At 46.8% G+C, this 16,376-nt stretch overlaps 2 protein-coding genes across 2 annotated transcripts in view; one reads left to right on the top strand and one right to left on the bottom strand.

Moving 5' to 3' along the window:
* SLC31A2 (solute carrier family 31 member 2) overlaps window positions 1–16,376 on the bottom strand; it is a 989,995-nt gene that overhangs the window by 942,119 nt on the left and 31,500 nt on the right. The gene's annotated exons all lie outside the window — the stretch shown is intronic.
* The window catches only part of NIBAN2 (niban apoptosis regulator 2), a 95,559-nt gene that overhangs the window by 62,124 nt on the left and 17,059 nt on the right, over window positions 1–16,376 (top strand). Inside the window, exons 5-7 of the mRNA XM_028715169.2 lie at window positions 4,170–4,337; window positions 15,013–15,128; window positions 15,653–15,757. Coding sequence (XP_028571002.2) covers window positions 4,170–4,337; window positions 15,013–15,128; window positions 15,653–15,757 — 389 coding nt within the window. The remainder of the gene's footprint in view (window positions 1–4,169; window positions 4,338–15,012; window positions 15,129–15,652; window positions 15,758–16,376) is intronic.

The raw sequence follows: 16,376 nt of genomic DNA, 5'->3' as shown, positions 1-16,376 counted from the left end.
AGGGAAAGCAAACCTGCTGCCTGGCCCTTGTGTGAATTGCCAGGCTTTGACACAAGCTGTGTACGGCTGGCTTGCAAAACCACCGCAGTCAGGGAGTGTGGCTGGTGGGTGGGGTGCAAGGAGAAGTGTCCGTTTCCAAGCAGGACCTTCAAGAAGCCTGAAAAGACATTTGTTTGGAGAAAGGCCGGCTGCCCAGGGCCTGGCAGGTTCCCGCTTGGGATGATGAGGTCACCTCTTCAGGGAACAGCTGAGGCTATTCAGTTGGACCAACGGCCAAAGAGGTGAAAGTGTGCAGAGGGAAATCAAGGATTGTTGCAAACATCACAGGAGATTTATGATGGTTGCAGGGTTTTGTTGATCTGTGGATTTTTATTTAGACCTGCGTAAAACGTTGGGCATCCCGTTTTCTTCCCGAGAGCTGCATGTGCTTCTGGGCAACCTTCTGCGGGGCACATGCCCCTAGTGCCGTGGGTCAGAATCAGAAGTGAGAGGAGCAACAATGCACAGTAAATGTTGCATTTGTACAGTTAGGCTAATTTCTGCAAACACTCAGGACACTCCTCTCTGCCCTCCATCCAGGCAAGCAAGAGGCATCATCAGGGTTCAAGGACACATTCCAGCCAGGCAAAAAACACTCCAGGAGGATGAGAAGCAGGGCTGGTGAGGGGTGTGGCTTGAGGAGAGGGGCGTGGCCTGGGGACAGGCCTGGAGGGCTTGCTCAGTGCTACTATGTACACTGACTGGCTGCAGCTCTCCAGAATTCAGACAGGGATTTTCTCCTAGCCCTACTGGAAGCCACAGAAGATTCAGCCTGGGAGCTTCTGTGTACAAGGCAGGTGCTCTGCCACTGAGCTTATATTATTATTAAAAATTTATTCATTTCAACTCATTATTCACTCTTTGCGCAGATGTATCAAAGTGATTTAAAGGTAAAGGGACCCCTGACAGTTAAGTCCAGTCGCGAACGACTCTGGGGTTGCGACGCTCATCTCGCTTTACTGGCCGAGGAAGCGACATTTGTCCGCAGACAGTTTTTCCAGGTCATGTGGCCAGCATGACTAAGCTGCTTCTGGCGAACCAGAGCAGCGCACGGAAACGCCGTTTACCTTCCCACCGGAGCAGTACCTATTTATCTACTTGCACTTTTTGGTGTGCTTTTGAACTGCTAGGTTGGCAGGAGCTGGGACTGAGCAACGGGAGCTCACCCCATCGCGGGGATTCGAACCAACGACCTTCCGATCGGCAAGTGCTAGGCTCAGTGGTTTAGACCACAGCGCCACCCACGTCCCTATCAAAGTGGTTTAAACCCACTTAAAAAACATAAATATGCCATAACATTCATAGTCATATGAAAGCACATACTATTCATTTAAAAACAAATCTTTCTCCAGTAGAAAACTGTGGAAAGCTTTGGCAGCAAAAACATCATCAAAGTCTGTCAGATGCCTGGGGATGGGAAGGTGAGCTTTTTACCTGGCGAGGCAGACCTCACTCAAGAGAGCCACAGGGAAAGGCTGCCTTCTCTCTTGTCACCACCCTCTGAGCCTCATTCAGAGAAGGGGCCCAGGGTAGGGCCTCAGGTGACGACATAAAGGTATGGGTATGTTCCCCTTTTGAGAGGAATTCTAGAATATACTGGGATCCTGATCTATAAAGTTTTATAGGTCAAAACCAGCACTTTGTGCCTTCTCAATATATGTAAGCCTCTAACTTAAAAATAAATAAATCTAACTTAAAAAATAAACATCTATTTCTGCATTTTGGAAAGCCAATAAAAACGCTATTTATGCATTTTTATTTTTATTTTAAAAGACAACCAAGCACTATGAATTGGACTGTGTAGCTGTTAACCTAGATTGTGCTATATGTTCTGTTTGCCTTGAACCTGTCAGCAGCTGGGCTGCTGCACTAATTTGATGCTTCTGCACTGTTTTCAGAGGCAGCCCTGTGTAAAGAGCATGGCAGTAGTCCAGTCCTGAGGTTTCTAGAACATAAATCATAGCAGCCAAGTTATTTATATCCAAATAGGGTTGTAGCCGGGCCACTAGTCTGATTTGACAGAAGGCACTCTGTGTCAGCGTGGCCATCTGTGCCTCAAGTGGCAGCAGTGGGTCCTGGAGCACCCACAAGACGAGAAACCTGCTCCCCAAGTCGTCCCTATTAAGCTCCAGCTCCAGTCCATCCTTGTGGCCATGCACTGATCCAGCACATTAGCTGTGGTCCTTCCCCTAATCCCTGCCTCCCAGATGTTCCCATTTCCTTTGCCTGGCCTCCAGGGAGCTTGCCATCTGCAATCAAATCCAGAAGTGGCAGATGGGCTGCACGTTTGCCTGCCCTCAGCAGCATGTGGCAGACAAATCAAGACAAATCTGCGCCTTGCAGTGGAAACATTTATCTAGTTATTTAGTCTGCTGCCTCTCGCTAAGACTCTTGTTCAAGCTACTGAATCCAAGCATGGCTTCTGACCTACTCCTTGAATGGGCTGTTGTTGTTGTTGTTTAGTCATTTAGTCGTGTCCGACTCTTCGTGACCCCATGGACCAGAGCACGCCAGGCACTTGTGTCTTCCACTGCCTCCTGCAGTTTGGTCAGACTCATGTTTGTCATCCCCTTCTCCTTGTGCCCTCCATCTTTCCCAACATCAGGGTCTTTTCCAGGGAGTCTTCTCTTCTCATGAGGTGGCCAAAGTATTGGAGCCTCAGCTTCACGATCTGTCCTTCCAGTGAGCACTCAGGGCTGATTTCCTTCAGAATGGATAGGTTTGATCTTCTTGCAGTCCATGAGACTCTCAAGAGTCTCCTCCAGCACCACAGTTCAAAAGCATCAATTCTTCGGCGATCAGCCTTCTTTATGGTCCAGCTCTCCCTTCCATACATCACTACTGGTCCTTGAATGGGTAGGGCGGATTAAAATATGCCAATTCTTTTAAATGTATTTTCTTTTGTTGTTTCTTTGCACCGCGCTTCAGTGGCAATAATTACTACTGCACTTTTGCATAGTGCAGGGGCAAGGAAGCTTTTTCCACCCGAGTGCCGCATTCCCTTTTGGACAAGCTTCTGAGGGCCACATGCCAGTGGTGGGTGTAGCAACAAACTTAATTTTTCCTTTGTGGTTTCTACACACTCCCCTCTCTACCCTCCACACAAACAAAGAAGAGGCGTCAAAATTGAAGAGCACATTCCAGCTAGGCGAAAATAATTGGAGTGTGAAACAGGGCCTGTGTGGGTGTGGCCTGTGGAGAGGGGTGTGGCTTGGGGAGGGTTCCAAGAGTCAGCTAAAAAGGCATGGAGAGCCACATTTGGCCCCCAGGTTTGAAATTTCCCAGCAGTGGTATAGCACTTTCAAGGGTCCAAAAGTGATTGGTGTTGCAGTTCTGACAGTGACCTTGTAAGGAGGAGGATGGCGAAGCTTGTGGCCCTCCCAGATGTTGCTGGAGTACAACTCCCATCATCACTGGCCATTCTGGCTGGGACCAATGGCAGTCACCGGGTCCAACAACATCTGGAGGGCACCAGTTTGGGGAAGAGCAAAGTGTGTGTTGCCAGCACTGGGGGGGGGGGGGCAATTCTCTGTGTGATCTGGCTGAATCTCCAATCTAAGCAGTGCTGCCCCACAGAGGCAACACATGGACATGTGATGGGTAAGCTCTCCTAAAAGTTAAGGTAGTTCTTGCTAGTTGCTACCTCTCTGCATGAGGAGGGAATTTGCACAGTCTGTGTATCAGGCAGGACTGGAGAGAACAATGGGCTTTCCCAGCCGCTGGTGACTCCACTTCCCTGTGTGAGTTTCTGCTGTGCCCTGGCTTCCTGGCGGGGAGTTGCAATGTTCAAAAGTGCAATGGGCAGTCTTCTTTGAGGCCAGATATTCCTTGTGTTTAGGCAGTGACTGAATTACCCATTTGGGAAGGAGGCAAGATTCAGCATGGGGAATGATGCAGAGTAGCGACAGAGATCTTCCTATCAAATCCAACATCCTGTTCTCTCAACCGACTAGCCAGATGTGTAAATCCCACATCACATAAGCGCAAATGCCCTCGTCTGCTGGCCTCTCTGACTGTGTGTGTTTTTCCAGTCAGGAATAAATCACATGATGTGTGCCAAGCTTTGAAAGTGGTTTCTTCCTAGCTCTGCCACTGTCACATCTGTCTCTTCATGTTTTTCTGTCCCCCAGGTTCTGCACCCAAATCAGGCAACACCTCTGTCTTCAAATGCCCCACAGAGTTCCCTCTCATCCTATGGCACCCTTACGCCCGGCACTACTACTTCTGCGTGATGACTGGGAAGGAGCATGAGAAGTGGCGAGCCGTTTTCCAGGACTGTGTGCGCCACTGCAACAATGGTAAGTCAGTCAGAAACTGCCTGTTTAGCCTCTTGGCGGACAGCAGAGGCTGCATTCACACAACAGCCTATTCCATTTCCCCCATGGTTTCACTTGACATTGTATGTTTGAGCCTGCATATGGTGTAAATGCCGCTTCCAGAACTAATGAAATATGGGCATAGAAAAGATTCCAGCAAGCGTTTAAAGGTTAAAACAGAAGGTGCTTGCTGAATCTCTTTATGCAGGTTCCCTGAGGATTATTTATTTGTTTAACAACGTTTATAAGACATTTGACTATATTAAAATCTCTAAGCAGTTTACAAGAAATATAAATACAGATTTAATAATAAATAATAAAAACAAAACAAAACACCATTGACAATAATTAAAATTAACAGTAAAAGATATTCAAACGCATTAACATTTCTGTGTCTGGATTGGCTTCCCTGAAGAAGAAGAAATGTTTTAAGTGGTCTCCAACAGAGTACAGTGAAGGTGTCTGCCTAATGTCAATAGGCAGGGAGTTCCGAAGTGTAAGGGTCCACAAGTATTAATGTGGCACCTGTAATAGTTTCATGGACTGAAGCAGTCAAGTGGGCTCATATGGGGCAAGTAAACTTGTCCCAAGCCAATAAGTGCTTTAAATACCAATAGGAACACCTTGAACGTGGCCTGGTAACAGATTGGCACCCAGTGCAGATATCCTTTTCCATCACTCTGAACATAGTAGGACTTCGTCAACTGCAGCATGACTGACTAATTAATGGGCATGTATCTTCTACTTTTGGGACGCGGGTGGCACTGTGGGTTAAACTACAGAGCCTAGGACTTGCCGATCAGAAGGTTGGCGGTTTGAAACCCCGCGACGGGGTGAGCCGTTTCAGGCAGGAGCAAATTCCATAGCGGAACTATGTGCTATGTGAATTTATATATTCACAACATGTTTATATTTTAAATAAAACTGCCTTATTTCTTCCTCCCCTCTCTCACATAAGTGTCACTGCCCAGTTTTTTTTCCCTTTCCCCCCAAATACAATTCAAAATTCATATAAATAGGGGTAGTAGTAGTAGTAGTAGTAGTAATAATAATAATAATACAAAAACAACTTTCAAAGAAAAACAGTGTGGGAAAATATCCAAATGCCTGCAGGTAACAGCTGCAGAGGTTAAAACAGTGGTTTTCTAACAGAGTTTCCCAGGAAACAAAACGTTTGGGTGCATTGTAGAATGGCAAGCACCTTGAGTTTCGTGAGATCTGGTGCTTCTGGGGTTTGAACCTGGGACCTTCTTCATACTAAGCAGATGCTCTACCATTGAGCTATGGCCTTTGCTGCAAGCTTCTTGAAGGACTGGCATGGCTACAAAGAGGCCATGTAAATTTCAGTCTCTGCTTCTCATCAGCTTTGAGTCACCCTCTGCCAACCGTGACAAAGTTTGTCTGATGAACTTAAACTTTTTGATGGGAACTGTTTTGGATGTTGTGAGTATAGGATTCTGACCAGGCACAGGGAGTGAGAAACTGGTGGAGCAACATGATGTGTCTTTTCCATAGCTGGGTCTCAAGTTGCAGTTTGTTGAGCTCCACAGCTTGAGCCGAAGAGATGCTTTGGAAGAGAGCAGAGCGGTGCCCAGACTTACCAACTGGGAACACCTCTCTTATAATCTGGCCTCAGAATTATTTGTTTACCTGGGGTGATGAATTTGTTAATAGCAGCAGTGTTGCAGTTTTGTTTATTTATTTTATTTAACGACATATATACAGTCATGGGAAAAAGAAAGTGCACCCTCTTTGAATTCTGTGGTTTTACATATCAGGACATAATAGCAGTCATCTGTTCCCTAGCAGGTCTTAAAATCAGGAAAACACAACCTCTGATGAACAACAACACATGACATATTACACCGTGTCATGATTTATTAAACAGAATTAAAGCCAAGATGGAGAAAACATGTGCGAAAAACTAAGTACACCCTTACTGCTTCCATATGAATTAAGAGGCTAAGTAGCAGACAAGGACTGCTAATAAAATGCCCTTGCTTAATTGATCATCAGCAGGTGTGCCCACTTCTATAAAAGCAAAGATGATACAATGCTCTTAGAGAAGCAACTGCTGCTGCCAATGAAATTGGGAAGAGTTCTAAGGCATCTTCAATCAGTTTTAAGTCCATCATTCTACAATGTGAAAGATTATTCAAAATTGGAAAATGTTAAAGACAGTTGCCAATCTTTACAGGAGTGGACGTCACAGCAAATTCACCTCAAGGTCAGACCCTGCAATGCTCAGAGAAATTGCAAAAAACCCAAGAGTTACATCTCTGGCTCTATGGGTCTCAGTTAGCATGTTAAATGTTTAAGTTCATGACAGTGCAATTAGAAAAAGACAGAACAAGTATGGTTTGTTTGGAAGGGTTTCCAGGAGAAAGCCTCGTCTCTCTAAAAATAATATGGCAGCATGGCTTTGGTTTGCAAAGTTGCATCTGAAGAAACCACAAGACTTCTGGAACAACGTCCTTTGGATAGAAGAGACCAAAGTGGAGATGTTTGGCTATATTGCACAGCGCCATGTTTAGCAAAAACCAAACACAGCATATCAGCACAAGCACCTCATACCAACTGTCAAGCACGCTGGAGGGGTAATTATTTGGGCTTGTTTTGCAGCCACAGGACCTGGGAACCTTGCAGTCATTGAGTCTACCATGAACTCCTCAGTATACCAAAGTATCCTGCAGTCAAATGTGTGGCCATCTGCCCAACAGCTGAAGCCTGGCTAAAATCGGGTCATGCAACAGGATAAGGATCCCAAGCACACCAGCAAATCTACAACAGAAGTTTATACATTTTGTTGTTGTTGTTTAGTTGTGTCCGACTCTTTGTGACCCCATGGACCAGAGCACGCCAGGCACTCCTGTCTTCCACTGCCTCCCACAGTTTGGTCAAACTCATGCTGGTAGCTTCGAGAACACTATCCAACCATCTCGTCCTCTGTCGTCCCCTTCTCCTTGTGCCCTCCATCTTTCCCAACATCAGGGTCTTTTCCAGGGAGTCTTCTCTTCTCATGAGGTGGCCAAAGTATTGGAGCCTCAGCTTCACGATCTGTCCTTCCAGTGAGCACTCAGGGTTGATTTCCTTAAGAATGGATAGGTTTGTTCTTCTTGCAGTCCATGGAACTCTCAAGAGTCTCCTTCAGCACCATAATTCAAAAGCATCAATTCTTCGGCGATCAGCCTTCTTTATGGTCCAGCTCTCACTTCCATACATCAACTACTGGGAAAACCATGGCTTTAACTATACGGACCTTTGTTGGCAAGGTGACGTCTCTGCTTTTTAAGATGCTGTCTAGGTTTGCCATCGCCTTTCTCCCAAGGAGCAGGCGTCTTTTAATTTCGTAGCTGCTGTCACCATCTGCAGTGATCATGGAGCCCAAGAAAGTAAAATCTCTCACTGCCTCCATTTCTTCCCCTTCTATTTGCCAGGAGGTGATGGGACCAGTGGCCACGATCTTCATTTTTTTGATGTTGAGCTTCAGACCATATTTTGCGCTCTCCTCTTTCACCCTCATTAAAAGGTTCTTTAATTCCTCCTCACTTTCTGCCATCAAGGTTGTGTCATCTGCATATCTGAGGTTGTTGATATTTCTTCCAGCAATTTTAGAGAGAGCTTTCTCTTTTGATTGAATCAACTCTTTTTCTAATCTACAGTAGATGGTTCTGTAGTGAGAAAAAAGGAGAAAAGAACAGAATCAAAGTGTTGCAATGGCCCAGTCAAAATTGAGACATCAACCCAATTGAAATGCTGCGTGGGACCTTAAGAGAGCTGTGCATAAATAAATGCCAGAAAACCTCAATGAACCGAAGCAACGTTGTAAAGAAGAATGGGCCAAAATTCCTCCACAACAATGTGAGAGATTGATAAAGTCCTACAGAAAACAATTACTTCATGGTATTGCTGCTAAAGGTGGTTCTACAAGCTATTGAATCATAAGGTGTACTTAATTTTTCACACATGGCTTTTCCATTTCGGCTTTACAGTGGTACCTCGGATTAAGAACTTAATTCGTTCTGGAGGTCTGTTCTTAACCTGAAAGTGTTCTTAACCTGAAACACCACTTTAGCTAATGGGGCCTCCCACTGCCGCCGCGCAATTTCTGTTCTCAACCTGAAGCAAAGTTCTTAACCCGAGGTACTATTTCTCGGTTAGCGGAATCTGTAACCTGAAGCGTATGTAATCTGAAGCATATGTAACCCAAGGTACCACTGTATTTCTGTTAAATAAATAATGACACAGTGTAATATGTCATGTGTTGTTCATCTGAGGTTGTATTTACCTGATTTTTAAGACCTGCTAAGGAATAGATGATTGTTATTATGTCTTCATATGTAAAACCACAGTATTCAAAGAGGGTGCGCTTTCTTTTTCCCGTGACTGTATGTTGTTGGATTGTAAGAAAACCTCTTAGTGGTTTACAAAAAATATAAAAACAAAACATCCTCAATTTTTTTAAAAAAAGACTAGTAAAAGTAAGATATTTTAAAAAGATGCAAGAGATCACTAAAATCAACAGTAGCTGAAAAGAGATGAAATACAAGCAACTTCTGCATGTCTGGATAGCCTTGCCTAAACAAATATATTTTTAGCAAGCACCAAAAAGAATATAGCAAAGGCTTAATATCAATAGGCAGGGAGTGTAGGTGCTGTAAGATTGATTTATTTGGAGTGTGCAATAAGTATTATGCAGCACCTATGACAGTGTTAGTTCTGCAGATTGAAGCAGCCAAGCGGTAAGGCGATTCTGCAAGTAAACCAATCCCAAGGCGTTAAAGGCATTAGTAATAGTAGCACCTTGAACTTAGTCCAACAGCAGATAGGCAACCACTGCGGCTCTCTGAGCAGATGTGTTATGTGCAGACGGGGCCTCACTCCTGTCAGCATTTGTGTTGCAGCATTCTGTACCAACTGCACCCTCCAGGTCAAGCTCAAGGGAAGCCCCACATAAAGTGCATTGCAACAATCCAACCTTGAAGTCACCATTGCCGGAACTACTATGGCCAAGGTTGTTGCTGCTTTTTGTTAGTAGGGCTGGCAGTGTGTGCTCCTGATGGACACCGAATGAAGCAGGCATGATTCTAGAGCAGATGTTGTTAGGTTCCAGCTCCCATCAGCCCCGGCCAAAATGGCCTGTGCCCAGGGATTATGGGAGTTGCAGTCAAAAACCTCTGAAGTGCAGGTTAGCACTTGTTGTTGTTGTTTAGTCATTTAGTCGTGACTCTTCGTGACCCCATGGACCAGAGCACGCCAGGCACTCCTGTCTTCCACTGCCTCCCGCAGTTTGGTCAAACTCATGCTGGTATCTTCGAGAGCACTGTCCAACGATCTCATGCTCTGTCATCCCCTTCTCCTTGTGCCCTCCATCTTTCCCAACATCAGGGTCTTTTCCAGGGAGTCTTCTCTTCTCATGAGGTGCCAAAGTATTGGAGCCTCAGCTTCACGATCTGTCCTTCCAGTGAGCACTCAGGGCTGATTTCCTTAAAAATGGTTAGCAGGTTAGCACAGGCTGGTGTAAAGACAAGCCAGTGCAGAGATTTCACTGGTTGGGCATTTAAATCACTGAATGGAATAACAGCCTACCCACAGGGCTGGCCCAATACATTTTGGCACCTGAGGTAGATCTCTAAATAGTGTCCCACTCCCTGGCAGGGGAAAAGGGGGGATGGAAGATCTGCATCAGGAACAAAGGGAAAAGAAAGATCGACATCAGGATCTGCTGCCCCTGTGGATCCTGTCGCCTGAGGTGGTTGCCTCACCGTTCTTCTGCCCTGCCTGCCCACGTCCATCAAAGCCATTTCCACCGATGTCCGTCGCCTGGAGATTTTCTGTTTAAGGAATTCTCAACACAAATATTCCTACATCTTCCCAATGTTGTTGTACTACAACTCCCATCATCCATGACCATGGCTGAATTGGCTGGGGCTGATAGGAGTTGTAGTCTGACTGACCTCTGGATCAAATCACATGGGCAGCCTTTGCCGGCCTGGTGCCCTCCAGATGGTTTGGAATACAGCTCCTATGAGCCCTAGGGCACAGTTTTCCTTTCACTCTCCTTTAGTGCCAACCTTGAAGGAGGGGGAGAGGAGGGATACTTGTGCAAGAAATTAGTATTATTTATATGGTGTTTGTGTGCACTTGCACATCATTTAAAAATATATATATGGAACTGCAGATATGTTGGATAGCTTTTCTCTGAGGCAAGCCTCACACCCACCTTCCTTTGAATGGGCACGCAAATATTGATTGATTGATTCTGAGAATCTGCAGGAGCTGTGGGCCTTTTTTCTCACCTGGGGACAAATTAATGCCTTCCCCAAGCTCCAATTAAGGTGAGCTCTTCCCAGCACCTGCTAGAGCCTAAACCGCTGTTAGCTATGCTCTCCCCCCCCGCCGCCCTTTTACTGCTTCCTACTGCAAAGTTGTGCAAACTTTCTGTCCATAGTGGGCCCTTGGCATGCTTTGGCAGGTTCTGGCAGGGTCAAGCATCACCGCCACCCTCTTTTCCCTCCTCCTCCTCCTGCACCGCTCTGTGGGCTTGCAGCCCTGCCCTGCGCAGGGTGAGGCTTTGCTGGCAGAGGGTGGCATTTTCGATGCGGTGATCCCCGCCCATCCTGTCCTCTCCTTTTCTCTCTTGGCAGGTTTCCCGCTGCCTGGCCTACGTGGAATGCGTTGTGCGGGTAGGAGAGCATTAGAATGCCAGGCTAGAAAGCCATCCATCACCCCTCCCCACCCCCTTGGGGAGGACTTCCCTCTGAAATTCCTTTTCCCACCCTGAACTGGGCAGATCCTTCCACGGTGCTTACAATAAACCACCCTGTCCTTCCCCCTCCTTCCCTTTCCTCCCTGCTTTCTTTCAAGCGGCAACGTTTTGAGAGTTCACTCCCAGTACGTGTGCTGCTTTGTTATTTTAAGTTTATGTCCTTTGCAGTCACGTTTTAATTTATTGCTGGGCTCAGATGGCTCAGCGCCACCTCCTTAAATGAAGGAGTCGTCGTTAGGCTGCATGTTGTGCAACTGACCCATGGGACAAGGTCATGTGTGCAAGAGAGATTGCAAGGTTGGCTTTCTGTGCTTTTATTTATTTATTCCTCTTTATGAAAACCTGCCACACACACACACACCTGTCCTTGTCCTGCCTCTCCAGCTAGCCCTCAGAAATTGCCCCACACTCCCCTCTCCCTTCACCAGGTCTGTTTTGCACCTTCCTAATGAGTTTTTGCCTGGCTGGAATGTGTCCTTGAACTCTGATCATGCCTCTTGCATGCCTGGACAGAGGGGTGTGCATAGCCTGTAGCTCAAAGGTAAAATCTGTGTTCGTAATGTCTCTGGTCCCGCCACTCAGAAAGTTGCCTAGGAGGAAATGTTCTGCACCCAAGCATCACATGGGGATAGACCCACTTGGACTGTGCCACCTCAACAGGCATGTGGGATGGTGCTTATTGGAGCCCTCTGCTAACTTGCTGTGCTCCAGAGGTTTTGGACTTCAAAATCTGGGTCTGGGGCTGATGTGAGCTGGAGCTTAGGCCTGCTTCATGTTGTGAGCTTCAGGAGCATACACTGCCAGCCCTACTGGGCAGTAACAACAACCTTAACCATAGTTGTTCAGGCAATGGTGACTTCAAAATCTCCTTGTCTTGCTGGAGGGCAAGAAAAAATTGCTAGTCATCCCCAGACAGGACTGCAGTGGGGTGGCACTGGATCATCTCACCTTCCAGAATCTTTCAAGGGAGATGCTGAGCAGCCAGCTGCATACATGCTCTCTCTGTGTGTGTGTGTTCTGCCACATGCCTGGAAAATGGTCATGCTGGCTTTCGGAACCCATCCACGATCAGCAGGCCTGCACCCCCTTACGCCAAAATGAAGCCAGAGAAATGTCCTAAGGTTCATTCTTTCCTCCACCCATCCTCCTCCTGCCTCCATCCATGGCTGCATTTATTTCCCAAGCCTATCTGAAGGGGAACGGCTGCAGCTCAGTGGCAGACCATCTGTGTTGCATGCAAAAGGCCCCAGGTCCAATCTCCAGTGGCATCTCCAAGTGGCACTGGGAGTGACCCCTGTCTGAAAGCTCTAGAGAGCAGCTGCCAGTTGGTGTAGACAGTACTGAGCAAGATGGACCAATGCTCTGACTCAGCATAAGGCAGATCCCTGTGTTCCTGTTTCTGTCTGAATTATGAGGACTAGAACCTTAGTTTATGGTTAGGAGGAAGACTGTAGCTCAATGCCTGGGCATCTGTTTGCACACCCAGGTTCAGTCTCCCAACATCTCCAGGAAGGACTGGGAATGTCCCGTTCCTGGAAGCCTTGGAGAGTCATGGCCAGTCATTATAGACAGTACTGAGCTATATGGACCAATGATATGGCGAATATATGGCAGGTTCCTATTTTCCTAAGGAGATGGTGGTTCTGGATCTAGAGATGCAGGGTGGTGGTAGTGGAAGTGAAGCCTTTCCTTAGGATCTCACGCATGTGTGCAGCCACAGAACCTGGCTGCAACATCTGGTGTCTCTGAATCCTACTGGGTAGGAAATAGTATTTGTAACGGGTGCAGAAGAGAGTCATGGTCACATTCTGCGTAGCTCCTTGCCTTCCCTGAGGACGGACAAAATATGCTCTTGTGATGTACCAGGCATCCGGTATTCTTCTTCCACCAGTGTTGAAACAGCCCCTTTTGTTGTTGTTCTTAATCCAGCATCCCTGTTGTTTCCTCCCCTCCCAGAGCCTTGCAAAGAAACCAAAGACAAGGCAGAGTTAACACTACCCTTTCTCAAAGGAGAGAGAGAGAGCTCTCCGCCTGCTTCCCTTTCCTCCGTCCCTCTACGGTTTGTCCCTGCCAACTCCAGACTTGGTCATTAAAAGAATGCCTGCTTTTCCTTTTTTTCCCTTTTACACCTCTTCTTCCCTTCTCCCATTTCAGAGCGGAGTGTGTGCCCAGGCTATAATTCTTGTTGCTGAAACCTTAGTCCAGACCTTGCCAGATCTAGCCACCTCTTGGCTTAACTCTTCTCATTCCACCCATATTTGAAAGCTGTCTACTCCGAAAGGTTTGGGTGAGGGGGGTGGGAAGACTGTGGAGAAGTGCTCCCAACCTTCCAGCCTCCCCCTTCCGCAGCAGTGAATCACACACAGAGGAATCTTGGGCAGCTGCGATGCACCCCTTTCTCCAACCCGCTTACGGGGGTGTTGCTTGTGTTAAAAGATTTTCAGAAATCATGTGCTGACTGTGATTCATCCCGTCACATTATTTTTAGTCACTTTCTCTTCCCTATCCTCCCCCCCTGCCCTGTGCCAAAATGTGGCAATTTCCCTTTTGAAGACCTTCCTCCATCTTCGGCTTTCCAGACAGGATTCCTCTTTTGTGGATGTTACGTCAATTTCCAGAGCGCTGTGATTGTAACTCTGACACTGGCACAGGCACAGCCCAGCCTTGCCTGTTTAACTCTTCCTTCTTTTTAACCCTTCTCCCTCTCCCTCAGCTGGTTGGGCTTGTTAGGAAATGGAGGAAGCTGCCTTCTACAGAACTAGGCCATTGGTCCATCAAGGTTATCGTTGTTTGCACTGACCAGCAGTGACTCTTTAGGGTTCCAGACAGGGCTCTCTCCCAACCCTGCCTGGAGACAGCAAGGGTTGAACCTGGGGCTCTCTCTTCACATGCCTATGATCTGAGCACAACACTCTCCCTTCTTGTGATTCCCAGCAGCTGGATTTCAGGGGGTCCAGTTTGCAAGGTTGTGTTATTGTTTTGTTTTATGGAAGATTTGTCTATATGGCATTGGGGCAGAGGGCTCAGTTTGCTCTTTCTGTCCTGTCTAGGAGGCTGGGGTAGCCTCTCCTACTGGATAGGATCATTTTGATTGACCCTGATTGCTGTAGGTTGCAGTTTTTCAACCTTGTTTCCCCAGATGTCCAGCTAGGGATGTTGGGAGTTGTAGTCCAACTCCATCATAGAATTGTAGAACTGGAAGGGTCCATGAGGGCCATCTAGTCCAACCCACTGCAACAGAGGAATCTCAACTAAAGCATCTGTGACAGAAGGTCACCCAACCTCTGCTCATATATTAGAAGGACTGGGGCAACCCAGTTAGATAGGTGGGGTACAGATTATAAAATTGTTGTTGTTTCAACAAAACTGAGGAAGGAGAGTCCACCACCTCTCATGGGAGTCTCTTCCACAGTCAAACAGCTCTTGGTGTGAGAAAGTTCTTCCTGATGTTTCGTTGGAATCTCCTTTCTTGTTACTTGAAGCTGTTGGTTCATGTACTAACCTCCAGAGCAGGAGAAAACAAGCTTGCTCCATCTTCCATGGGACAATTCCATCAATTGTTGCTCATAAGGCTTGGTTTCCAGATCCTTGATCATCTTGGTTGTCCTCCTCTTCACACATTCCAGCTTGTCAATGTCCTTAAACTGTGGTGCTCAGAACTGGACACAGTATTCTAGGTGTGGTACTATTACCGTACTTCCCTTGATCAGGCTGAGGACAATGGGACTTGTAATCAAATGGCATCTGGCAGGGGGTGGTGGGAGTTGTAATCCAACAACATCTGGGAACCCATGGTTGAAGAACACTGCTCACTGCTCTAAGAGACACAGAGTTGACGTCCCCCCCCCCCGCTAAAAAATAAAAGCACCTTCCCCTTTTCTCTTCCAGGTATTTCTGAGGACAACAAGGTAGAGGCTCCTGCATTCACTGATGCCGTCCGCATGTACCGCCAGTCTAAGGACCAGTATGGCACATGGGACATGCTTTGTGGCAATGAAGCACAGGTGAGTCTTTGAGGGAGCAGCCCAGGAAATTAATTCCTAGGTATGCTTGACAACCTGAGGTCATAAGAACATCGGAAGCAGCCTTATACTGAGTCAGAACAGTGGTCCTTCTTGCTCAATATTGTCTACTTTGACTGGCAGATGCTCTCCAGGATTTCAGATGGGAGTCTCTCCCAGCCCCACCTGGAGATTCACTGCCAGACAGTGCAGACAGTACTGGGCTAAATGAACCAACAATCCTGCCCAGTTTAAGCCAGCTTCGTTTCTACCTCCCAGTGTGTGATCAGTGCTGTCACCTGCCTTGGCGCTGGTTTTGCCATCACTTAGGCGCCAGGCAAAGGTATTTCTTTTGTACCTACAGGAGTTTGGGTAGCACCAATGACTGGATGTTTTTAACCCAACTATGTTTTATGGATCGGTCTTATTGTATCTTTGTCACCTTGTGAATTGTTTCAGGGCTTTTCGTTGTGGGAAGCAATACAATAAATCGAACCAACCTTTCCTTACCTTTATACCCAATCCAGGTCTTGAGCAACTTAGTGATGGAGGAACTTCTTCCTGAGCTGAAGAACATGATTGGGCCCCGCCTGAAGGGCAAAATCCAAGAGAGACACAGAGTTTGGATCCAGGTGAGTGTGCGCTGAGCATGCACCAGGTCCCACTCTGTAATATGTAAACGTATGGAACTCTCTGCTGCAAGGTCCCAAGTTTGATCCCTGGCACCACCAGGTGGGGTTGAGAGACACTCCCCACTTCAAACTCTGGATAGCCACTATCTATCAGTCAGTGTAGACAATACAGAGCTAGGTCTGTATTGGTATTGGTCTGACTTTGTATAAGGCAGCTTCCTATGTCCCAGTGTTGCTCCAGGAATGTGGGAACCTCTGGCTCTTTGAATGTCGTTGAACTATAACTCCCATCATCCCTGACCATTGGCCTGGCTGGAGCATGCAGGTATTGGACCCCTGCCACATCTGGAACTCCACAGGTTCCCCAGCTCTGTCTCCCTACTTCCCTTATGAATGGAAAACAGGATTTCTCCACCAGAAATTTCTCCATGCATTTGTGGCCCTGTCCATTTCCAGGCTGCATTCAGACAAAAAAACCCCAAAAAAACAAAAACCACACTTTTAGCTGTAAGATAATTATGGCCCAGAATGTCAAAAGGCCTCGGGTGGGAAGAAAATATATATACTGTTTGAAAAACCAGGATAAATATTTCCTTGTGAGCCATTTTTAAAAATAGAT

The sequence above is a fragment of the Podarcis muralis genome, chromosome Z (assembly GCF_964188315.1).
Source record: "Podarcis muralis chromosome Z, rPodMur119.hap1.1, whole genome shotgun sequence".
Classification (NCBI taxonomy): domain Eukaryota; kingdom Metazoa; phylum Chordata; class Lepidosauria; order Squamata; family Lacertidae; genus Podarcis; species Podarcis muralis.
The sequence above is the reverse complement of the archived record's forward strand: the minus strand, read 5'-3'. Positions and strand labels throughout refer to the sequence as shown.